We start from the raw sequence: 24,905 nt of genomic DNA, 5'->3' as shown, positions 1-24,905 counted from the left end.
GTCTATTTATAGGCTGGGACCCAGAAGGAAAGAAAACATACCAACCCATGAGCAGTGGAAGATTTACCCAGAAACTCTCCAGATTTAGACTTAACTTTATAACCATGTTACAAACACACTTATTAAAAAATGCAGAGATTTTCTATGTTCTTTGGGTATTTAACAGGTATTTTTTTAATCAGTTGCCATGGCCAAGCAGGAGGGTGGGGGTGGGGGGTGGGGTGAAAGAAAGATCAGGATCTATCGGTAGATTTCTAAAAAAACCATGGAAATGTATCAGTCTGACCAAACTGAAGCCCACCAGTGGGAAATGAAGCAACATTTCCAGTTTTAAGCCATTTCAAATGGCTGCAGTATAAGGATATTAGTGTTACCTTGTCCAGTGTGACTCGAAGAAAGCTGAGTAATACACGATGAAAGGAAGGAACACAGAGAAGGCCCAGAGCAGTAGCGTGGGAAAGAACTGGGTGACAATCGGGTTCTGGGGGATGAGAAAAAGCAGGAATAAGCTCAGTGCTTTTCCTGAAAACCCAATCAGTGCTCTCCATACAGTGCCCCTGGGAACAGGATTAAAAGCATGCACCTTCTTCTGCTTAGTCACACATGCCCTGGGAGCCTCCTCTCCATCCCTGCCAATTCTGTCATCAGGTGTCACTGTGGCTTGATAAAGGCCACTTCAAAGACATAGGAACACAGGAAGCTGCCTTATACGGAGTCAGACCCTTGATCCATCTAGCCAGTATTGTTGACACTGACTGGCAGCGGCTCCCGGGGTTTCAGACAGGAGTTTTTCCTGCCCTACCTGGAGATCCTGGGGATAGAACCTGGGACCTTCTGCAGGCAAAGCAGATGCTCTACCACGGAGCCACGGATGAGAATGGCAACCTGCGCTGCATGGTTCCTGCCACAGCTCTCTCTTGGTGTCTGTACGTCGGGGGATCGCCCGCACCACTCCTCCTTCAGCGCCACAACCCCTTCAGCATCGGGACACATTTGCAGATCAAAGATGAAGATGGCAAGTCCCACACAGGGCACCCAGCAGTCTTGGCTCTCCTGTGCAGAGGTGCTCAGGCTCCATGAGCAGGACATTTCACTATACCTATTACTTCTAGCCCATGGCATTAACAGGTGTGCTTCCCTTTATGGGAGGGATGAGCCTCAAATGGGCAAGCCCAGAGGGGCAGGGAGTGGGACGTCACCCTCCCCAAACCTGGGCTCTGGTGTCAAGAAGGGCAGCACCTTGAGGCTCTCCACGGGCCGCGTCACGTTGAACATGTCCATGGTGTTGACAATGATCGCGGGTGTGGTAAGAAAGAAGAGGAGGATGAAGAGGAAGATGTTCAGCAGGATAAATCGGACCCACCACGAAGCACCGCGGACGGATAAATTCTCCCTGTGGGAAAGGAAGCACGTGCAGGATGTGGAAAGCAGGCGAGGGAAGGCAGCGGTCTCCTCTACTAATAGGTCAGAGCAGCATCCCCCAACCTGCCAGGTGCCTGCCAGATGTTTTGTACTACAACTCCCATTAGCCCCAGCCTACATGGCCAATGGACAAGGACACTGGGAATCGTAGAAAACATTTGGTGGGTGCCCAGGTTGGGGGAAGGCTGGGTGAGTGAGATCCTACCCCAAAATAAAACTCCACCCACCCCACCCCACCCAAACCCCGATTTTGGCGTTTAGGACTTAGGTAAAAAATTCAATATCCAGCTAAAACCTATGAAAGTTTATGGTCTTGCACAAAACGCTGGGACTAGGCGTCGCCTGCAGAATTTTGCAACTGTTGGGGCTGAAAAGCTAAAAATTGGCTTGAGGATCACTTGCTTTGTGGGCACCTGGGCAGCCTGTGTGTCAGCATGTCAAATCTCCAAAAGCTCTATGGATGGGATCCAATTTGTTTTGCGCACGTGCGGGGGGAGGAAGCATTCCTGGACTGGAGTTTTGCTTAGAATGATCCCACTGATGGAAAGGGTGGGGCAGATTCCCTCGTCCCTCTGCAGCTCCCAGTGCCTGCCTCCCTCCCCCCCCCGGGGCTTCTAAAGAGCCCCCAACCCTCTGGGAGCAGAGTTTCAGATGGAGTTACACGGGACTGCAGGGGAATTGGGGAACGGATGAAGATCACCTCTTCCTCTCTTCTGCTAGCAGAAAAACACTACTGGACAGAAGGAGCCCTTCCATCCACAGAAGGAAGTTGCTGGATCCAACCCTATTACTGCTGAAGACAGAGATCAGCAAGTGTCTGCAGGGGCATCCTCTCTTCATGCATATCTGTTTGCTAGGACCGGCTTCTAGGAGCAATGATGACCCTGCCAGCAGCTGCTTATGTATCCTCCATCCCTTTTTCCACATCACCAATAAACCGATGTGTCTTCAGCTGAAGTGTCTTAACCATTGTCAGCAGATGGCGCTATGGTTTTACCCAATTCTTCTATGAGGAATGGTTCATGAAAGGACTGCCCCCTACCACGCAAGCATGTCTGAAACTCTGCTGGCATCATGTCCCACCACCATCTGAAGGCAGAGAGTGAGGACTTTTCCGATCACAGCACCCTAACTGTGGGATCCACCCCCCAATACTGCAGGGGTGGGGAGCTTCTTCCAGCCCAAGAGCCGAATTTAATTTCAGAGAAGCTCGGGGGGGGGGGGGGAAGGGCATGTTCCAGTGGTGGGTGGGGCCAAAGGCAAAGTGAGTGGGGCCAAAATACCAGCATATTTTAGCTTACTGCCAGTAGCTAAGCCTCAGGGGAGGCATTTCGACCTTTTAAAATGGGGCAGGAATAAATGCGCAAAAGTCGTGAAACCGTGAAACGATGGGTGGTTGGGAAAAGGGCAAAGCAACGTCAGGGAACATCAGAGGGCCAAAATTGTGACCCTGGCCTAATCTACACCAAGCGGGACACTGCACTATGAAAGCAGTATGAAAGCGGTATATAAGAGGCAGGAGCCACACTGCTGCTTTATAGCAGTACTGAAGTGCACTGACAACCGTTGGGGGCCATTGATGCGTACCGTATACCGCTTTCATAGTGCTGTATCCTGCTTGATGTGGCTCCTGCAACTTTGATGCCATTTCAGCAGCAAGCGAGCTAAAACCATTTTAGTTGCTTGGGCATCTTAGCATGCAATGTGATTCACCTTGACACAATTCACCTCGTTTTTTGCCATAAAGCTGAATGTTATGTGTTTGTTTTAATTACTGTTTTATTTTTCTAGTTTTTTTTTAAAAAAAGTTCTTTTTGTTATTTTATTGTACACCACCCTGAGAGTTTTTAATGAAGGGCGGCACAGAACATTTCAAAATAAATAAATAAAATGGGCCCCTAAAATGACTGGGCAATATGACATCCTTGGAAATTAACATTTGATTATTGCAGCTGCAGGTATAGTGTCTCCATGAAGGACCAGAATGACCAAACACTCTTTGGACTCAATGGCATTTTGAAATCGATGCCCAAAGAGAGACATTTAATTCCTCTTTCCTTTGCTTAATGTTGCTGCCTACGGTATGTGATGGATTTACAACACCTGAAATACCCAAATATTTTTAATTTGTTATTGCATTTATATCCTGCCTTTTTTCCTCTTGTGAGGAACCCAAAGAGGCTTACATACTCCTCCTCTCGATTTTATCCTCACAACAGGTAGGTAGGTTAGGCCGAGACTAAGTGACTGTCCCAAAGCCACCCAAGTGAGCTTCATGGCCAAGCGGGGACCAGAACCCGGATCTCCTGTGCCCCAGTCCAACACACTAACTGCTACACCACACTGGCCCACATGTTAATAGGGAAAGTTCTGCCTTGTCTTAACCTTCCCTGAAAACCAAGGTAGAGAAAGAAGAGGATTTACCAGATGATGTCATTGGGGGCAGGGGCATAGCGGACCCCCCAGCAATAGGATTTCACCACTGTGGTAACAGATGACTGTTGTGGATGCTTGCGACAGCGGATGCGGTTGTAATCCTTCAAAATACTGGAGAAAAGAAGAACATAACATAAGAACATAAGCAAGAGCCCTGATGGATCAGACCAAGGGTCCATCTAGTCCAGCATTCTCTTCACCCAGTGGCCAACCAGCTGTTGTCTGGGAAGAAGAGGCAACTGTTTGAGCTGGAAGGGAATTAGTAGATTGTCTTATCTCGCTCCCTGTTTTAAGACAGAGCTGTCTATGCACTAATCCGCAGGCACCCAGCACATCAACACCCCTCTATAGATTCTAGTGTGCCAGAGATACAGTGCCGGTTGTGCACAAGGTAACCAATGCCACAGGGACCTGCAACAAAGCATACAGCTAAAGCCAACAATTAAAAGAGAAACTAATTCCCCACCCCAATTCCTTTCTCATCCCAAACACACCCACCAAAACTTTCCAGGAGAAAATCTTCTTGCCTTTCAAGTTATGATGATGTTTGATATCCACAATTGTAAGAGAGAGAAATCTTATCAGCCCTAATGGGACTACTCAACCAAGGCAACAGATTAAAAATGAACCTGAAAGCAGCCTTCCCGAACTTGCTGCCCATCCCTTGCAGATGTGTTGGTCTACAATGCCCATCATCTACAACCAGTATGCCTGGGGATGATAGGAATTATATTCTGACACATCTGGAGGACACTAGGTTGGGAAAGGCTGCTGTAAAGTGTTTCCAACTCTGTGTACTAGCAGAGAGAGCAGAGTCGGCAAAGATACAATATTCTTCGGAGTGCAGGTACCTCCACGTGGTCCACAATCTGTGGCAATGCCCTCTTTCTCCTCAGCTATAAACTACTTGGGCTGGGCCCAGCACAAACCCACAGAATTGGACTTCTACAAGCAGCAAGGATGGAGGTAGGCAGTTCAGTGAATGTTGTAAGGCAAGGGGGTCGAACCTCTTTCAGCCCAAGGACTGAATTCAATTTTGGAGAAGCTCTTGAGGGCCACGTTCCAGTTGTGGGCAGAGCTAAAGGCAAAAGGGGGTGGAGAAAAGGGGGTGGCAGACAGACAGAGGCAGGGAGAGTGTCAAGGGTAGGCATGGTCAGGGATCTGCTGAGGGACCACATCCCAGCAGGGGCACATTGAATAAAGAAAGAGCATCCTGGACTTGCTCTCCCTCTTCACCACTGCAATCTGCTTGTTTATCTGCCTCTCACTCTGGCCCAGACAACACTGGTGCCTGTCAAGGAAGCAAGTGGTAGCAATGAGATGAAAGACAATGCAGAGCAATAGCAGCTGGTGACAATATCAAGGAGAAGGTAGACTCACTGAGGGGCAGGGCCCACTGAGGGTGTCTTGCCCAAGGGCCCATGTCACATTACACATTTGTACATACCGAGTTTATGTTTATAACTCTGTATTCTTGTTATAGATCTACGGTTTGGTAAGTATTTCTGGAGTGAGGCTGGTGGATTTGCCGGTGCGAGCTGATTGGCTGAGAGAGTGAGAAGGAGGGGGTGAACTGTACGTGTGCTGTACCAACTGGGTGCTGTGCCTGTGGGAGGCAGACAGGGACAAGATGACAGAGGGTTTAGATCAGAGAAAGGGAAATGGTCTGGTAGAGTTGTGGGGGAAGGAGAGAGTGAGTGAGTTACGGGTTCAGTGAAGGTTTGCGGTTGGTGTGAGAGAATTGTTTGAGGGTGTGATATAGAGTATTTGGGGGCAGAGACCACATATTGATAGAGCCATTAAGAGTTATACCTTTACTATTCAACAACTGATGGTTGTAATTTCTTTGTTTATAAAATTCTATGCATCCTGCTCATGGCTGCGTAAGGGGGAGGTAATAAAGTGAGAATATAATGTTAAAGCATAAAGTCTGTGCATCCTCACAGAGAGAGAGGGCTGAGTGTTGGGCCTAAGCCTTAAAGCTCCTGGTGGTGGCAAAAATCGGTGTGTGGGGGAGAAGGTGGTTCCAACTGGGGGCGAGAAAGGCCTTAGAGGAGGGGAATTCTCACCAGGACAGGGGCAGGAAAGCCACAGTCCTCAAAAACCTGGCCCTGGAGAGATGGACTGGAGAAAAAAACGGAGACTGTAAAAAGAGGGAAAGAACAAACGAAAGGGCGCCCCCACCCACGGCTGCTGGCATCCTCCTCCCCCACCCCCGAAAGATTATCCGCAACAGAAAAACAGATTCTCCACCCCTGTCTTAAGAGAAAAGATTAGGAGCAGAGGATGCTCACGTGGCTGTCATCCTTTCGTCCTGGAAGGTGACGAAAGCCATGTCAAGGCGCTTGAGCGGAATCCGGCTGCGCTCAGCATTAAACTCATCCGTCAGTTTCTCCTCCAGCTCCCCGTAATATTGCTCAGCATCTACCTAGCAGGCACAAAAAGAAAAAGGATGTGTGCTTCTTCCTTCACTTTGAAATGCCAGCTAGAAATTTTGAATGAAGTTAGCGCCTTCTGGCTCCATGCATTCACCCAGAGATGGCTTTCATCGGCTATTTCTCTAAACACCAAATAGTTCTTTGGGAGACCGCCTGGCATGATAAATGCTGTTTTTATCCAGGCATTTTCATCATGGAAAATAACCTGATTACACTCCTTCGAAAAAGATTAGGTAAAAGTCGAAGGCCAGGCTCTCCAGCAGTATTGGAAAAATAATTGTAAAGAAACATCTGCCAGCCGCCAAATTCTAACCCACTGGAGTTGCCACAGGAATGAGTCAACTCTCACAGGAGGACAGATTAATGGCACCGTTCCAGCTGTTCAGGCAGGCACCACTTAAAAAGAGCAGCAATGACCATGTCACAGTGCCGACCAACTCAGTGAAAATTGCAGCTGCCGGTTGCCAGACTGTATTTTCCAACCAGGCCTCTAGATGGTGCTAGTTGAAGCCGGATTTGAGAGAAGGATCCGTGTCAGCCACTTTGGGAGCCGTCTTTTGGTTAAAGTAGGGATGTACAGATTGCGTAAAATTCATTCCCTCTGTGTTTCGTGGATTGTCAGCCACCTTTTGTTCTGTTGTCCGGCCACTGAATGAAGTGGATTTTTTTTCCTGTTTCCAAATTTGTGCAAATGCAAATTTGCATGCGCGAAAATGCACTATTTCTCCCAAAGTATCCAAATTCACCCCAAATGCGATTTTTCACACTTTAGCCTATGGTGGAAATGCACATTTTGGCTGTTTATTTTTTTTTAAAAAAAATCTACATTGAGATTTGCGCAAAATTCCTGTAAGCTAGAAAAGCAGTCTCCAAGTCCATGGAATCTACTCAAGAGGGGAAAAGCCAGTTGGCTACGGAATCTATAGGTCAGATTCATAAAAATCTGAACTCATTTGGTTCCGCTGCAGATTTCTCCAATGTCCCTAGGCTGAAGGGGCAGGAAAATATTCTGTACATTAATGGTAGGGAGTCTTTTTCAGCCCTTCACACCTTGGAGAACTTTTTTAGGTTCTGCCCGGCTCCGACTGAAACCCAGAGCAGATTCACTGTCCCACTGACTTCGGAGCCGCTGGCCTCCACTGGTACAGCTGTATGTCCATAGGCTCTTCCATACCAACAGGAACCCTAGCCAATCAGGGATCCTGTTTAGGGGGAAGAATCCTATGCATGTATATCTTGACACTTGTAGGGCCCTTTCACAATTCTCTCGAAGGTGCGGCCAGTGGGCATGTAGGTGGTGGTGATGGGGCATGCAGGTGTGAACCTGCTATCCCTTCCTCATAAGGGAGTGGACATTCATGATAAAGAAGCAGAATTGTAACTAAGTGCTAACTGAAATTTGGCTCTCATTCTTTCATATGTGTTACATAGGAAGGGCCATGGCTTAGTGGCAGAGGACAGGCTTTGCATGCTGAAGGTGCCAGGTTCAAGCCTCGGCCTCTCCAGGTAGGGCTTGAAATATTTCTGCCTGAAACTCTGGAGAGCTGTTGCCAGTCAGTGTTGACAATACCGGGGTGGGTGGGTAGATGAACCCAAGGTGACTCAGTATAAGGCAGCTTCCTATGTTCCTAACATCAAGCAAACTTTCGTAAGAAGTGTTTCCCAGACAGGCCGAGTCTATGAGTTGGAGGAACTATATTGTCCAACTTACCACGAAGCTATTATGGGAAGGTTTGTGTTTGTTAACAATTCAAGCCAGAATGTGATAAAATAAACCCCCCAAATCATTCCCTGGACACCAAAGAACTAGAATCTATTTTTACATTAACTGAAAGAGGCCTTATGTTGAAACAGACTTTTACTGTTCCATTGTTGATAGTATTCTTTTATATATGGTTGACAGAATCCATTGTATATACTGTAATTTAAAAATTGTAAGTGTCTAAACATTTACACGTTTGTGAATATATATTCTAGTAAAAGCAGGTGCTATTTATATTTTGCTGACGTCTTTGGAATGGTAGTGTTGATTATTGTAGGAAGGCCCAGAAGTTGTGTATTTTTATGTAACCTATCAAAGACCAGAGCTTAACCAAGTTGTGGGTCCCAGCCCACCAGGCGAAGAGCAGTAGTGTAGCAGTTAAAAGCACAAGTTGGGGGTTGTCTTCATGGCACCATTTTGCTGCTGCTTTGGAGAAAACCCCGCAGTTTCGCTGCTGGGTGTTGGGGTGGGAAATCCCCACACCAGAGGGGAGCACAGGCTTTCCGGGCAGTGCTGGCAGCCATTGAGCTTTTGGGAGTCTGCCCCTGTCCTCTGCCCGGCCCTCCCATGTGTCCCCTCGATCTATAGGGAGGCTTGATCCGCCCCCGGAATGCCCCCAGCTTCGAGACGAATCAGGGACACCAACCAACGTGAAGAAAATGGTGAACTAGCATTAAACGGAAAAGCTGAGGGGATGTATTTCTGCGCAGTTTTGCCCAAAAAAACCCGTGGTGGGTGTGAGCTGGCGGCTGCATCGTATAAACCGCCCAGAGAGCTTAGGCTATAGGGCAGTATAAAAATGCAACAAATAAATAAATAAATAATGCAGTGCCACTCTGCTGCCACTACAGGGTATACGGGGCATATAGAGAGCATTCTGGAAGTCCAGCATTGAAATTTCAGTTCTGCCGTGAACTCAGTTGGGGAGAGGGGCAAGATCAGGAAAGTTGCTCTCTCTCACCACTGGCTCACATTTCCTGAAGCTGTCTCTAGGCACACCTTGGTACATGGCCCATGAGCAAAGCAACGGAATAATGGGCAACTAAAGAGGCCCAGATCCAATCTTATGTGTTCAGTGAATATCAGGGTCCTGATTTTCAGTTCATACCTCTTCAAAGCCACAAATACGGCAACAGAAGATGCGGGAGCAGGGGTGGATCTTGATCATGATTTTCCCTTCCTTTTGAGCCTTGGTGGTGAAGTAAAGCCTCCCCTTCATTGCCTTGCGCCTGCCAGGAACAGAATTAGAGGGGAGAATGAATGAATGAATCCATTTACATTCAGAGTTAAGAACATAAGAAGAGCCATGCTGGATCAGACCAAGGGTCCATCTAGTCCAGCATTCTGTTCACACAGTGGCCAACCAGTTAAGTGTATCCTACGCATGCAGAACTGCAGCTGGGCCACTTAAACGTGGGACTTCTGGATCTCGTACCGAATGCAGCATCCTCAGAATCTCCTATTTCATGTTCTTAAAAAAATCAAGTGTCTAGCACTTAGGACTACAAAGAAAATGGTGAGTGTGTTATCTGTGAGCAGTGCCATGAAATCTCAGGGGGATTTAATGGGCCAGATTGGGTTGAGCGAGACTGTAGTTATTCATGGGCTGGATCTCCTTGTCCCTCCCCTCTGATTAGACTTCCCTGATTACACTCAGAGGACTTTTTCCATGTATAGTTTGGAGGATCCCATCTCTCATAACGGCCCAGAAGGAGCAATCATCTTAGCTATCCACTGGATTTTTACGTCTCCTCATGTTGTGACACAGCATTTGTGTCACTGTTTAAATTGTTATTGTTCGGTTTTTCTTTCTTTTCCTTCTTTAGAACCAATATATGAAGTGAGAAAGAAAGGATATATAATAATATATATTTCACTTTTTTTCCACGCAAGATCATGTTTTGGACACATATGATTTTTCTGTTATTGAAGTTTGTTATCATCATCATCATCATCATCTATTAAAACATGGCTTGGATCCCAACTTCTTTGCTCTGTCAGAAGCGGTCCTTCCATGAGTACAATTCTCCATCTATAAATGAAAGCTCCTTCTGTTCATGGAGCAAAAAGTTGGGATCCAAGCTTTTTTGAGATTATTATTTTTTAAATTGTAGTTTAATGCAGAAACAGAACAGAATTATGGGTAAAAACATATGAAAGTGACATGGAACCAGAAATAGTCAGATTTGTCTCTCCCTAGTCCCAATGTCACAATTACAGTATTTGCGTTTTAAGAGAAAATAATCAAACTAAAATTTACTAAAATTTAAATTTTACTGTTCTAACTCTGTATTTTAATCTTATATCAATTTTGTTGCGTGGTTTTATCCTGGTTGTGCTTTTTATACTGTATTTAGTAATTGTGCTTTTAACATGTTGGTTGTTTTATTATGGTTTTAACTTTTGTGAACCGCCCAGAGAGCTTCGGCTAGTGGGTGGTATAAAAATGTAATAAATAAATAAGTAAGTAAATAAATGTAGAAAAGGTCAGACACAAGCTTCTCATTTGTATCTCTTTGGGGCTGTTCATGCAACACACTAACTCATACTCAGTGGTTGCGTGTAGGTTATTTTGAACTGCGGTTTGTTGAACTGTGCGTTATTGTGTTGTCTGAACGCACACAGAACAAGTCACCTTGAGAATTCATGTTTGTTGTTGTGCTGTTCATGGTGGTTAATAATAAGCCACACTGCAAGGTTAATAAGCCAGCCTGTCTGTTTTCAGACAACACAATAACCCCCTGTTCAACAAACAACCCACGGTTCAAAACAACCCACTCAATGTGGGCTAGCCTGTTGTGTGAATAGCCCCACAAAGTGCCCAAAGTAATTTTCTTGGCTTGGGGGTGACAACCTTGTCAACAGTGCTTGTTGTTGCTTGGGGCTGACATTCTGTCTAGAGGCTCTAGCACTGGCCCTGTGGATAGGAATCTTAAGATCTCTGCACAAAATATCCCAGGAAACACAGAACAAGCCAGATCCCAGTGAAAGAAGACCAAAAGCAAAAAGACTCACCTCTCTGAATCCAGCTTCATCAGTTTGCGAACATCAGAGCAGAACTGGATGCCAGTCACTGTGCAGCTTGGGTAAGCCTCACTGTCAGGAGAAATGATCAAGGTCTGTAAACAACTACTGGAAGAAGGAAGGGATGCCCTACCTGGGGCCAAAACAGAACTAGAGGTTCAGATGGTGTAATGAAAGGTGGGATCTTTTTTTTTTTGGAAAAAAAATCTGTAGCAACAGTGGGCCATTAAAAATGGGCCATTCTTCTAGGAATGTATCTCACATATTTATTTATTTACAACATTTGTATACCACTTCCTATCGAAAAGAGATTCCAGAGTGGTGAACATAAGAGGTAAAATAGTAAAAAGATAAAAAGACGAGAACACCATATTAAAGTTATTCTTTTTAAAAACAGGATGCCAATAAAAACTGTGGCTGGTTAGTTAAGGAATGCTTCCTGGGGGCTGCCTTTATGGCACCAGGTTCCTCCTAAACCCCCCAGTTTCGCTCCTGCAGGGTGGTGTCAGGTAGATTGCTTACCGGGGCATACAACCCCCCTGTTAAAACAGCTCCACTGGCTTCCAGTTTGTTTCCGGGCATAATTCAAAGTGTTGATTATGACCTATAAAGCCCTATACAGCTCGGGTCCAGGTTATCTGAAATATCGTATTCTCCCTTACAAGCCTGCTCATGCTTTAAGATCTTCAGGGGAAGCCCTTCTCTCAGTCCCACCACCATCACAGGCACGCCTGGTGGGAACACAGGAGAGGGCCTTTTCGGTAGCTGCTCCAGTGCTCTGGACCTCTCTTCCCAGGGAAGCTAGACTGGCTCCCTCCCAGATGTGCTTTAGGAGGCAGGCAAAGACTTTTTTGTTCTGGCAGGCCTTTGGTGAATGATCTGGACCTCTGTCTGTGCCAAGGACTTTTAAAATCGTCATTTTAAATGTTTTATAACCGTCATCATCATCATCTCCATGCCAGGACAGAGTGCGGGGTTTCCTGGTAGTCATACATGTACTGGAGGCACTCCCGCCCTCTTCCTGGCTTCCAGCAACCACTCGCCAGTCACCATCTGCCTCGAACGCCCCCCCGGATTGACCACAGAGCGAGGTCAGACAGTGGAAAAGCCGGGGTAACCTCGCTCCCAACGAAAAAGTCGGGGTAAATCCCCAATGTTTTAACAGTGCAGCTTCATGGAAATGCACCGTGGTAGCTGTGAATCTGCGGCTGCATCATTTAACTGACGCAGCACTGATTTGCAGTCACTGCGCGGCTTTGAACATATATAGACAACCCCCTGGAAAAGAGCTGTTTTCAGGCACCGGAGGCAACACAGTGTTGATGCCAGGCTGACCTCCAAGGGGCAGGGAGTTCCAAAGGAAGGGGACCACCACACCGAAGGCTCTTCTCTGGGTGGACACCATAGGTCCATGTGGAACCAGCAGGAGCATGTCCTCAGTGACTAGGCAGGTTGGTAAGGGAGAAGGCACTCTCTCACATATCCTAACCCAAGTTGTTTAGAGCTTTGTACACTATTACCAAAACCTTAAACTTATGTACCAGTTGCCAGCAATTCCTTCACCTTTTAAAGTTTCCTCCCCACTCCCACCCCACCCCCAACACATATTTTAGAGGGAAAGCTCTGATGCCCATCCGATGATCAGCCCAACTTTCAGAAGACAGCTCTCCTTAGAACAGGGCCAGCAGCAGTGGGGAGAACCAGCAGCCCTCCAGATTTTGTTGGACTAATACATCTCCCATCATCCACGATCATTGGGCATGCTGGCTGTGGCTGATGGGGGTAGAAATCAAACATCATCTGGAGAGCCACATGTTCCCCACCCCTGCCTTAGGAGAACCGTTTGATGAAATAGAAAGTAATTAATACTTTCTATTTCTGCTGCTATTTCTGCAGCAGTGGGCAAAACATCTCTACATACGAGAGACTGGTTTCCCTGGTAGAACTTGCTACTGAGTCCTTCTTATCTAGCCTGTTCCAAATCAGAGCTGAGGCACAGTCATGGTGGGTGTGAAAAGATCAGGCCCATTACTTTATTTGCTGCTGGAAAAGCCAGCCATTTAAATATACATGGACCGTTTGCAATGGACAGAGCCATGTGTATAGATTGCCATTGAAGCTCTAGTACTTTTTGTACCTATTATTTTTTAAAAGCACACATCTGCCACACGTCAGTGAATATTGTTATCTGGACTAGAGAAGGGTAGGCAAGAAGGAGGGATGCGTTTAGAGACAATGAAGCAGTGAAGGCTGGTGGCTCCAATGATAGTGGGGCAGTGAATTCGCTCTGGGTTTCAGACAGAACCCGTCAGAACTCTAAAGGAGCTATCCAAAGTGCTGAATAGCTGCTTTTGTGTTCTGACTGAAACCCAGAGCGGATTCACTACCCCACTGACATAGGAGCCACCAGCCTCCACTGCAAACACGCAGCCTATATAGTTGTACTTACTGAAAGTGTTTGATGACAAGGGAGGAATCTGTGATCTCTTTGGGAATCTTGGTAACCATCAGCGTCCGGGCCACCTGAGGCAGAAGAACGGGAGAGACCCTGAAATGGAGACCCCTAACAGCAACAGGACTAGGAACTTTTTCACATAATTACAATGTCTAGAATACTGTACTAAAAATGTCCGTTCTGAAATTTGGCAGACAGGTAAGGTTTACATTATGTAAAGGAGCCAGCACAAGTGAACAAGGAACCCAAGAAGAGTTCTCATTCTCGGTACACGGCTCTCATTAAGGACACACTATTTATTTTATTTATTTATTTATTACATTTTTATACCGCCCAATAGCCGAAGCTCTCTGGGCGGTTCACAAAAAAGAGTATACCAGACAGCCGACTCCAATATCCCCCACGTGTGGATGGTTAGCTGGCTAGGAGGACAGATTAGGACTCATTCTTTCTTTTAAAAGCATTCAGCAGAAATCTAGTCCCCCATTTTCAACTATTTCAGGATATTAAATAAAATGGACTTACTAGACTTTATTTACTTTATAAAGCCTGAAGGCTCAGGAACGCATCGTCTCCATACCAGTGAGACACGCATTTGGTTAATTTCTCTGCTGGTGGAGATGTGCAAGTTGCTCATTTGGACAGGGAACATGAAGAGAGGACTTCCCAGACACTGTCCAAGAAGCAAAGCTGCTCTTAGTTCTCAGGGCCACACTGTGCAAAGCATGTAGACAACTTGGAACAGGGCTGGAGGAGGGCAATGAAGATGGTCAAGGGAATGAGAAGACGCCCTATGAGGAAACACTATTTAGCCCAGGGAAGAGACGACTGTGGAGATATTTGGTCTTAAGGCAGGGAGGGGGAACATGTGGCCCTCCTGATGTTGTTGGACTGCAACTCCCATCAGCCCTAGCCAGCATATGTAATGGTGAAGGATGATGGGACCTGCAATCCAACAACATCTGCAGGGTTACACATTCTCCATCCCTGCCTTGCGGACAGCCAAGAACAAAGAAGAGGGGAAACTTTTGTTCTCTGCTGCCCCAGTGGGAAGGGCTAAGACCAAATGGGCTTAAGGGGAGATTTAGGTTGAAAAAAAGTCTTAACGCTAACAGAAGTGTGACAATGGAATCAATTAACTAGGGTAGGGGTGGGCAACTTCCACTGGTCCGGGACATGCCCACCCCTACTCGCCTGCCAGAACCTAGTGCTGGCCGCACCTTCCCCGGAATTAGCGTTTGAACTTGGCGACACAGCAGCAGTAGGAAAAAACCCTCAGATGTCTCTTTAGAAAATCAGGATTCCCCCCCCCTGTGATGCTGCCAAATTTTGACTGCAAATTTGGCAGTGGGGCAATGGGGGACACAAAATCTTCCAGATGGGGTGCATGTGGCCTGGTCTACATGTTGTCTACTTCTGACCCAGGGGATGGTGGGGCTCTCTCTCGCTGGAGGTCTTCAAGCTATCTGTCGAAGGTGCTCTAGCTCTGGAACATAAGAACAGCCTTGCTGGATCAGGCAGCGCATCCATCTAGCCCAGCAGTCTGTTCACACAGTGGCCCACCAGCTGCTCACAAGAAACCCACAAGCAGGACATGAGTGCAACAGCAGCACCCCCGGCCCATCCATGTTCCCCACCAACATGTGTACACAGGCATACTGTGTCTGATATTGGAGGTAGCATGTAGCCATCAGGACTAGTAGCCACTGATAGCCATATTCTCCACGACTTTGCCCAACCCCCTTTTAAAGCAATCCAAAATGGTGGCCAGAAGTGAATTCCATAGTTTAACTACGCACTGTGTGAAGAAGTATTTCTGCAGTGAGTAGAGGGTAAGACTAAACGGCCCACGAGGCCCCCTCCAACTCTATGACTGGAACCTGCCCAAGGCCACCTAGCAAGTTTATTTATGGCTGGGTTGGGATTTCAACCAACGTCCTCCCAGAGGAAAATTCAACATTTAACCACTGGATCAGAGCAGCTCAAACATTTTGCTACCCAGCTTTGAGTCCAAGTCTGCCCTTCCAGGCCAAGACAGCAAATGACAATGAAAACTTATCACTGTGCAGACTTCATGGAAAGGGCAGGAGAGGAAGGCGTGAAAAGGGGCTGCTGCATTTCTTACCTTCTCATTCTCCTTGTATTCAAGTTGGATGGAGTGATGAGCCATGCAGAGGACGGTGATGATGAAATAGAGGAGGGCAAAGATACTGTGCAGCCACAAGAGACGATCGCTGCCAGAGACAAAAGGGAAAGACATTTTCCAAACTGGAAAAATCAGGGATCTTGGTTAGAAGGGAGGAAACAGCAGCCGCGTCCTGAGGCATGCTGGCTGTCCCTCATTTGGGCCTTTGGACTCACCGGAAGACATGCCCATCAGCCATCTTTGTAACAAGCTCCACATCATGATGTCACAGTGCCGTGGATGATGGGCTAGCCCAGAAGGACCCTACGTTAACCTAGGGTAACATTACCCTGGGTGGGGCCATAGCTCTGTGTGGCAGAGCCCCTGCCTTGCATGTGGAAGGTCCCAGGTTCGATCCTCAGCTTCTCCAGGTAGGGTGAGGAAAGGAATCCTGTCTGAAACCCTGGACAGGCTCTGCCAGTCAGTGCTGACAATACTGGGCTGGATGGGCCAATGGTCCTACGCAGTATAAGGCAGCTTCCTATGTAACTTCCTACCCTGCATCATTATTAAAACAAGCCTCCCAATGTTTGCAAGTGGGACACCCAAGTAGAACCTTCCTTACCCTACATCAGGGATGTCGAACCTCTTTCTGCCTCAGGGTCAAATTCAATTCTGGAGAAGATCTCATGGGCTGTGTTTCATGGATGAGCAGGGCAAGGGCAAAAGCCATCAAGGGCAAATGGGGGCTGGGCCAAAAATATCAGTACATTTTAGCTTAAAACTCTTACTCCTTTCGGGGAGGTATTTCAACCATTTAGGATGGTGGTAGAAACGTGCAAAAGCTGGGAAACCCTCGAATGATTGGCTGTTGGGGAAAAGGGTGCAAAGCCAATTAAGAAGCTCCGGAGGGTTGAACTGGGACCCCAGGCCTGAGGTTCAATGCCCCTGATCTACACAGTGAAGACCAACACACAATATGCAGGCGGGGGTGTGGATTAGGGGTGCATGTGTGCAAGGGCTATATAAAATCCAGCACTCAAGAAAAGAGAGAAAATAGTGCAATGCAGAAAACCGTGGCCTTGAATTTGTTAGCAGCAGGTTATAGCAATTCCCATAAGAATTCGAGCAAAGCAGGTTGGTTTGATATTCCTCCCCTGCCTCTTTTGTTTGTTTGTTGGGAAAGGAGAAAACACATTTAAGGTTTGCGGTTTCCACCTGACTATTGCTCATACCATTTAGGCAGCACACGTGCACGCACAAATGTGAGAGTGCACGAACGAGCACACACGACCACGCGCGCACACACACAAGAAGTGTAACATCAAGCATATTACTGATCCAGGACATGCTGGCGAAGGACTATCTGAGCCACATTTGCCCCCAACAGCCATCACAACCAGCAGCCAGCCACACAGCGCTAGCATGTGAAATGACGTACTTTCTGGGGACATTTGCAACTGTAGTTCGGCCAAAATTAGATGGACTTTTTCCTAAAAGAGAGAAACAGAAAGATGAGCAGATCACAGACAACAGAGGGTACTGTCCCAAAAAGATGGCTTAAAAAATATTCGACAGTGACATCACACTCATTTTGCCACTCAGCATTATACACAAATAGTTAACGTTTTGGATGCTTTCATAATGCTGGTGATCTCAACTGATTAAAAGAATTAAAAGGCCCTCAAAAACCTGGAGCTGGGACTGAATTTGACCCTTTGAGTTCCAGCTTTTGCCTCTCTTCTTTTATACGAGGTCACTTTCCTGGCCTCTCTCTGCTCGCTTCTTGGTCATCTCCATCGTGTTCCACTTTCTTGGTATTGCTTCTCCCAGCAGAGCGAGCTCCCTGGAGCTCCTTGGGAATCTCGCAACCATCAACCCAGACCCAGATCATCAAAACGGCCCACCAGCTACCAGTGAGACCAGATTCTGTACAGCACCATGTACACTGATGGCGCTATATAAATAAATAAATAATAATAATAATAATTCAGAGTGCTACATACCCAGGAGGTCGCCGGAGAAGTTGACAGGCAGGATGACTGCGACGGAGAGCACACAGATGATCATAAGCAGCACCAGTATATGCCGCTGGAAGGAGAGGTAGGTGGTGGCATCTATTCCGCACTTGCTTTGTATTTCCTCATCCCTGAGAGGGAGATGAAGGCATGTCAACTCAGAGTCATAAATGATCACGCGTCTTCCCCTTCCCCTTTACAATGACAAAGAAAGCAGCATCAACAACAAGGAAGATCACATACGCGGATCCTCTTGCATGCCTGTACAACATGAAGGAGATGCTAACAGCGGTGAGCGGCCTTGCTACTGGTCTTTATGTGGATTGATATCCATCGTTCCAGTGGAGTAACACTGGGTGGGTGTGGGGGCAACCATGGAAGAAGACCAGCAGTGGTATTTGGTCACGTACAAGACCTCTGAAATTGGAATGAAAACTCTCGCCATCCTCAGCCTCCTTAAATCATGAGGATGAGATCCAGACTTGGAAGAGGGACACTCCAGCATATCAAAGTGGACTTGGGAACTGACCATCCCCTTAATTAAAATAGTACGCTTGTGTGAACATGTGGCACAAACATTGTGCTATGTTTCCAAGGAACAACAGATGAAGCCTCCTATTTTCCCATTGTTTCCAAGGAATATTAATAACATTGTTTCCAAAAAACAATAGATGAAACCTCCCGTTTTCCCAAGGAACAAAAGATAAAACCTTCAATATTGTGAGGTTACAGCAGCTTTCCCCACCCTGGTGCCCAAGCAATCTGTTGGACTACAATTTCCATCACCCACAGATAGCATGAGCTGTGGTAATGAGAATTGCAGTCCAATACATTGCAAGGATGCCAAGTTGGGGAAGGATGCACTACAGCAACAAGAAAATGGCATTCCTAAAAAAAAGAATTTCTTCTGCTGTCCCCTCCATCCCTTCTTCAATTGTGACTAAAGATGGATGGATTTGTCTATTTCTAGTTTGTGTCACTTTGTGCCACCAATCCATTCCATCCTGTTTCTACATTAATCTGTGATTTTTTAAAATCTGCATGAAAATGCAAATTGAAATATATATTTTTGAACCCATTTTCTCACAAAATACACATTTCTAAACATATTTTCCTCTCAAACGTACATATTTCTAAGTGTATTTTATCCCACAATACGCATTTCCTATACATTTTGGTATGTTGTTTGAGCTGAGAGTGGCATTGTAAAACTCGGAGAAGTGTGAAATCCGAAGGATAACTTGAGTTTTGACCTGCGTATCTGTTCGGGAGATCAGGTCACTTTGCTTAGAAATGTGGACTGAATCATTTCTCAAAGCTATTTGTTTCCATTCTGCCTCTGCTAGAGCACCCCCTTGCTCTTCGGAAACAAAGCCTCGAAGACCTAGCCAAGGCTAAGTGAATGGAAAGGAATTATTTCTCTTGTACGAGCACAAATTCACTATGATGTGCCTCACCTTAAGGAGGTTAATGCATTGGTTGCGGAACCTTACATTACTCTCCCATTTAAAGAAACAGCATGGCTTTTAAAGGCCTATGTTCAGACTTCCTTCCCCAGACAAATGCTGGGTTTCTCACAAGGATATTGGCATTGTAGTGCATCAGGTTTTTATCACAAAAGTTACACTCGTCTATGGAAAGCAGCGGTGTAAATTTTGAAGTGCAGGTGCTCATCGTGACCATGACCAGTCTCCATGGCCATGCCCCCCAAAAGAGGGCAAAAGTGCAGGCTGCTATGTTGATCCATATCAACAAACTAGTTTTCATCTCCACCAGGAGCAGGTCTTTTGCAGAAGTGAACGGGGTCTCGCTGTTCAAGACCAAGCCGCCACCAAATACTTTGTATGACAACTGGTGGCTGGGAAAATTCATCTCCCTCCCAGTTACTGTGAGGGTTGCAGCTAAGCTCAGATAGAACAGGGAATTTGAGGCAGTGGGAGGTGGACAGATCAAAAGTGCTGGGGCAGCATCCCTGTGAGCTCTGGCTCTACAACTCCACTGATGGAAAGAGCAGGTGGGGAGGAATGAAGCAGAATTTTTCCATTCTCCAATGATGGTGGGATAACAGGTGTGACCTGGATCACCTGCTGTTTGCTGGATCCGTAACTTCATAGGATTCATAATATGGTTAACCAACTGTGCCAAAAGGGGGTTTGTGGTTTAACCAAACAATGGAACTATGGAATTCTCTGCCACAAGATGTATGGTATTCCACAAACTATGGAATTCCACAAACTATGGAATTCACTACCACAAGATGTAGTGATGGCCAATTCCTGGAGAAGGCTATTGATGGCTACTAGTCCTACTGATGGCTATCACCAGTATCAGAGGCAGTAAGCCTATATACACTAGTTGCTGGGGAATATGGGCAGGAGGGTGCTATTGCATCCATGTCCTGCTTGTGAGTTCCTGGTCAACAGCTGGTTGGCCATTGTGTGAACAGAATGTTGGACTAGATGGACCCTTGGTCTGATCCAGCATGGTTACTCTCATGTTATGTAATGTGAGAAGTGACAGTCCATGAAATTAGTATTTCTAGTGGCACCTTGGTCAGAGGCATCTACGTACGTCGAGACAAAAAGTGGGGTTCTTCACAAACTTTATAAACTGAATATATCACTGTGATGCAATGTTAAACTGAAGGCTCATCAGAACTAGACGGACGTAAGGGAACAGCAGATACCAGGATAATAGAAGATCTCATTCCCTCCCCACTCCCGTCTCAACAAACAGCACAATCCTATGGACATCTACTCAGACTGGGGCATATCCTCCACATAAACACATATAGCACTGCAGCTTAAGAAGGTGAACATCTAATGGTGCAAATGGTTCACAGGGCAAAATTATGTCACCATAATTTTCACTGGCAATGAACTTGCTGCATAAAAGGGCAGAGAAAGACACAAAGGATAGTCATTACCCCAAAGGGACATGTACTCACTTCATCTGGTAGATTGAAAGGAGCCAGGAGCAGAAGCCCTAGAAGCCAAGTTGGAGACATGAAATGAGCTGGCTGAGATCAAGTAGACAAGGAACATCTACCTAGGGATGTGCACTTCCATCTCAGAGAAGTTAAGGCTGCATCTGCAGCCATCCGGGAATGATATGGTGCGGAGTGAAGTAAAGGAGCATGATCCTAGAAAACGTTGCCTAGAGCAGGGGTGGGGAACCTGTGGCCCTCCCAGAAATGTTGGGATTCGAACTCCCATCAGCCCCAGCCAGCATGGCCAATGAACAAGACAGGAAGGGGATTAGAGTCCAATGATACCCGAACAGCAACAGGGTTCCCCAAGTCTCATCTAGAGAATAAGGAAGATACAGTAGGAGGACGACCATGATATATAGGAATTTGGAAGTAATTAGTCACGACTTGGAGGAACCTTAAAAGATGGGAGGCAGACAGCACAAGTGCCCTTTGCCTTTTCCAGACATTTCTGCTGAAATACCTAGTACAGGATGGGGTGGGGGGACTAGTTTTGGCCTGAGGGTGAACTGGGCCTGGGATGGAACATCAGAGGTTGTTTTGCAGTAGTGGGTGGGGCCACTGGTCAATATGACTGGAGCCACCATTGGCATTCCACCCACCCACATTCACACAGATACACCCCATTCTCATGTCCTCTCTCCCTCCCTCCCTCCCTCCCTCACCCACCCACACAACACACTCCCCAGTCCCATCTCTTCAGTTACTCCACATGGCTCAACTGGGGTGGCAGGATATTCTCTGCCCAGCACTGAGAGAGAGTCCCTTTCTCACGGCTGTGCAGGGAAAAGGGGCCGAAGCCTGCAGAAGAAGCTTGGCAGCCTGGATGGGGAATCCCTGCTGGCCATATTGGGCCCATGGGCTGGAGGTTCTCCATGTCTGATAAAGTAGTAGTCATTGCCAAATGGAGGAGTCTTGAATAGATGAACCACTTGCCTGACCCAGCTTGGCAGTTCTTTTATAGCCATATTCCAAGATAATCAAATGAAGGGAACTAAGACAATCACGTTTTCAGAAAATAACAGTGTACAGATTAGTAACAGTGAAGGCAAACAATGACGATCACTAGGATCACCAAACATCACCTCCAATTTGTCTGCCTCTTGCCTTATCTACAATTTCATATGATTAATCATATGGCTACAAAGCTAGGGCAATAAACAAGGCAATAAAATCAGCACTTGCTCTGAAAATATCAGCAAACACTTCCCCCCCCATCTGATTTCCTGCAAGCTTAATATCCGGTTGACCCAAGTTACTGAAACTGACAGAAGCTTCTCTCTGCACATACAAGGCAGCTTCTTCCAGTTTTCCCCACTGAAACTTACCACATCTTTGTTGTCTGCATCAAGTGGGCTGGTCTCTGACGGGGATTTCTCCTTTTCGCTTTGCTCCCCATAGAAGAGTGACGTCAGGCTTCCCATATATTGGAAGAGAGACAGAAAAAGGAAGTATGTGGGAGAGAGAAGACGGAATCAGGGAGTGAAGGCGAAGAAGAGAGGAGGAAAGTGCAAATTAGAGGAAGAAGGAAAACGGAGGGGAAGGAAGGAAGGAAGGAAGGAAGGAAACGTCATTCATCAACTTTAAGTGTCCAGCTTTCCCCTGCATTTACCCGAGTTCCAAAGAAATCAGCAAGGACTACAGCATGAAGGGTGATGGAGAAAGTGGAAGGAGTTTGAGACTTTTACATTGTTGCCCCAGCACTCCAAGGCCCTGTTAATGTCCAAGAAGGCCCACACGAAACACGTGTCTCCCCTTCTCCAATGGATGTCACAGCTTCAGTTTCACTAGGGCCATGGCTAGACCAGGCCTATATCATGGGATCATCCCTGTGCATACAAACGACACACAGGGGATCCCGGGAGCAGGCAGGGACGACCCCTCCATTTGCCTAGGATAATCCTTAGGTCTAGCTAGGGTCTAGATCAGTTGTGCAGACAGTTGGGTGTCATTGCAGAAGGAATGGAATCAAGGGGCAGGGGTTTTATGGTAGCTGACAACAACACCGTCTGATTGAATCAGAGACACCGAGTCTGTACATCTCCACATATGCCACTGCTCTTGACGGGATGGCATCAGAGCTGCTTGAAAGCATTTAAACCCTACTTGCTCCTAGCAAGAAACTCAAATGGAGCGGGTGATGGAGGAGGAGAGGTTTGAGTAAGTACAACAGAATGATTTCTTTGCTTGAGTGTAACATTCTGGAAAAGCCAAGGATTTTTTAAGCTATAAACACCACCAGTTTTATTCTCTTGACCGAGGACAGTCTCCAATGTGACACCACCGCTAATGTGAAATATGTTATGCTGGCCTAAGTGACCTCTAGTGCAATGCCAAAGTGCTTGTCAGTGCAACAGGTTTCCCCAGAAAACCTGGTGCACCAGCAGATGCGCACTGGTAAGTTTCCCAGTCTATGGCAGGTTTTCCAAAGGCAATTTGTTGAACACTATTGCGAACAAAATGTTGGACTAGATGGACCCTTGGTCTGATCCAGCATGGCTCTTCTTAAGTTCTTGGTGTTTTGGACTGCAATTCCCATCACCACTGATGATTAGCCATGCTGTCCAGGACTGATGGGAGTAGTAGTCCAAAAGATCAGGAGAGCACTGGGTTGGAGAAGGCTGCTTTATGGCCTGTGCTTCGGTCACTTTAATTTAGCCTGGATTCTGCTACTACAGGAGACCGGCCATTTTGCTCCATCTCTTTTTCACCTGTAGAAGATCAGGGTGGTTAAGGACAAGTGCACACTTCCTGCCTCTACTGCAGCAAAGCAACATCATGGAGACTGTTACATGGTAGCTTTGATATCACCGATCCATCACAGAGCCACTGCTTGCAATATTGGGATGGGAAACAATTGTATGGAGACACGTGGTGCTTCCACCCAAATGGCTCTGAGTGCTACGAATCGAAAGACATTGTGCAGTCCCTTGTGGGGTGAGTGGAAAAAGAAGAAAGAAGTGGTGGGAAAGCATAGGATGGCATTGTCACCTGGACCTTCTGTCAAAGTCCGTCAATGGGGCAGGGCGAGTTCACAGTAAAAGCCTCATCTAGAAGGACCCAAAATCCCTTAGAAGGGATAAATGATTTAAGCCCAAAGATAGTCTTAGTGGCAAAAATGCCTCCTGCAGTTGTTTGGTGGCAAAGGTTTCTATTACTGGAATAGGAGTTGAGGCAAGTGTGAGCACCCACTGGACTGGCCACAGCAAATTGCAGGAAGACAACAGGTGAGAGCCATTCTGGGCAAGGAGCATCCGGAAGTTCAAGCAGGGCTTGGAGGTTCACTGGTACGTTTCTCAGACAAGGAGCCTGCAAGGAGGATGAAATATACCAGAGTATGGAAAGTTTGACTTGAGAGCTTCATTTGAATGTAGCTCTCCATCAATCTTCCTCAACTGGGGGCTCTCCAGAGGTTTTGAACTACAACTCCCAGCACTGCTGACAATTCTGCTATGCTGAGTGAAGCTGATGGGAGCTGAAGTCCAAAACATTTGGAGAGCACCAGGTTGAGGAAGGCTGCAGTCTGTGGCTGGGATTATTGACAGTTCTTCTGTCTTCTGATCTCAGCAAGGTTTTAATTCCGTCACCTGCACTTCTGGCTCTCCAGCCAGAGGATTTTTCGCTTTGGGTCTCTCTTCAACCAGAGGAGAGGTTGAAGCGCATCTTGCTACTCATAGGAACATAGGAATTTGCCTTATATCCAGTGGAGCTATTCAATAGCTCCTGTAGAGTTCTGACTGGTTGTGACTGAATCCTGGAGCAGATTCATTACACCACTGACACCAGAGCCACCAGCCTCCACTGCTTATACCAGCTTCGACTATTTCTCCATCTAGACAACTCTGTTTATTCTGAACAGCAGTGGCTCTCTGGCAGGAGGAGAGAGGCCATTCCTGTTCCCTTCTCCCTGATCCTTTCCAAACTGGAGATGCCATGAATTGAACCAGGGTGTCCTGGGTACAGAGCAGGTTCTCTCCCACCCAGCTATAGTCTGTCCTCATGGGTAGCAAGACATGTCAGAACTCCTGAAAGTAAGAACGTGATTGGGCAAGTGCAAAGGTTTGTGGGGGATATGGCCTTTGGCTGCTTCTCCCACCTGCCCTAGTTGCCTGGCCCTTTAAGACTAGGAAAAAGTGAATGCGCACAACTCACATAGCACTGAGCAGTGCTCTGTGATTTGCCTGGCACAACAGCATGGCTGCTGGGGCTATTCTACATGAAGTGACCCCACCCCAT

The 24,905-nt window shown here is 46.7% G+C and overlaps 1 protein-coding gene across 3 annotated transcripts in view; it reads right to left on the bottom strand.

The window, feature by feature from the left end:
* TMEM63C (transmembrane protein 63C) overlaps window positions 1-24,905 on the bottom strand; it is an 87,461-nt gene that overhangs the window by 16,900 nt on the left and 45,656 nt on the right. For all 3 annotated transcript variants that reach the window (XM_063117894.1, XM_063117895.1, XM_063117896.1), the window contains 12 exons: window positions 21,998-22,085; window positions 20,628-20,665; window positions 17,669-17,811; window positions 17,104-17,155; window positions 15,663-15,771; window positions 13,532-13,605; window positions 11,074-11,154; window positions 9,167-9,287; window positions 6,153-6,286; window positions 3,847-3,969; window positions 1,240-1,393; window positions 375-481 (listed from right to left, as the gene is read on the bottom strand). In XM_063117894.1, coding sequence (XP_062973964.1) covers window positions 375-481; window positions 1,240-1,393; window positions 3,847-3,969; window positions 6,153-6,286; window positions 9,167-9,287; window positions 11,074-11,154; window positions 13,532-13,605; window positions 15,663-15,771; window positions 17,104-17,155; window positions 17,669-17,811; window positions 20,628-20,665; window positions 21,998-22,085 — 1,224 coding nt within the window. The remainder of the gene's footprint in view (window positions 1-374; window positions 482-1,239; window positions 1,394-3,846; window positions 3,970-6,152; window positions 6,287-9,166; window positions 9,288-11,073; window positions 11,155-13,531; window positions 13,606-15,662; window positions 15,772-17,103; window positions 17,156-17,668; window positions 17,812-20,627; window positions 20,666-21,997; window positions 22,086-24,905) is intronic.

This window comes from Elgaria multicarinata, chromosome 2, assembly GCF_023053635.1.
Source record: "Elgaria multicarinata webbii isolate HBS135686 ecotype San Diego chromosome 2, rElgMul1.1.pri, whole genome shotgun sequence".
Taxonomy (NCBI): Eukaryota; Metazoa; Chordata; class Lepidosauria; order Squamata; family Anguidae; genus Elgaria; species Elgaria multicarinata.
The sequence above is the reverse complement of the archived record's forward strand: the minus strand, read 5'-3'. Positions and strand labels throughout refer to the sequence as shown.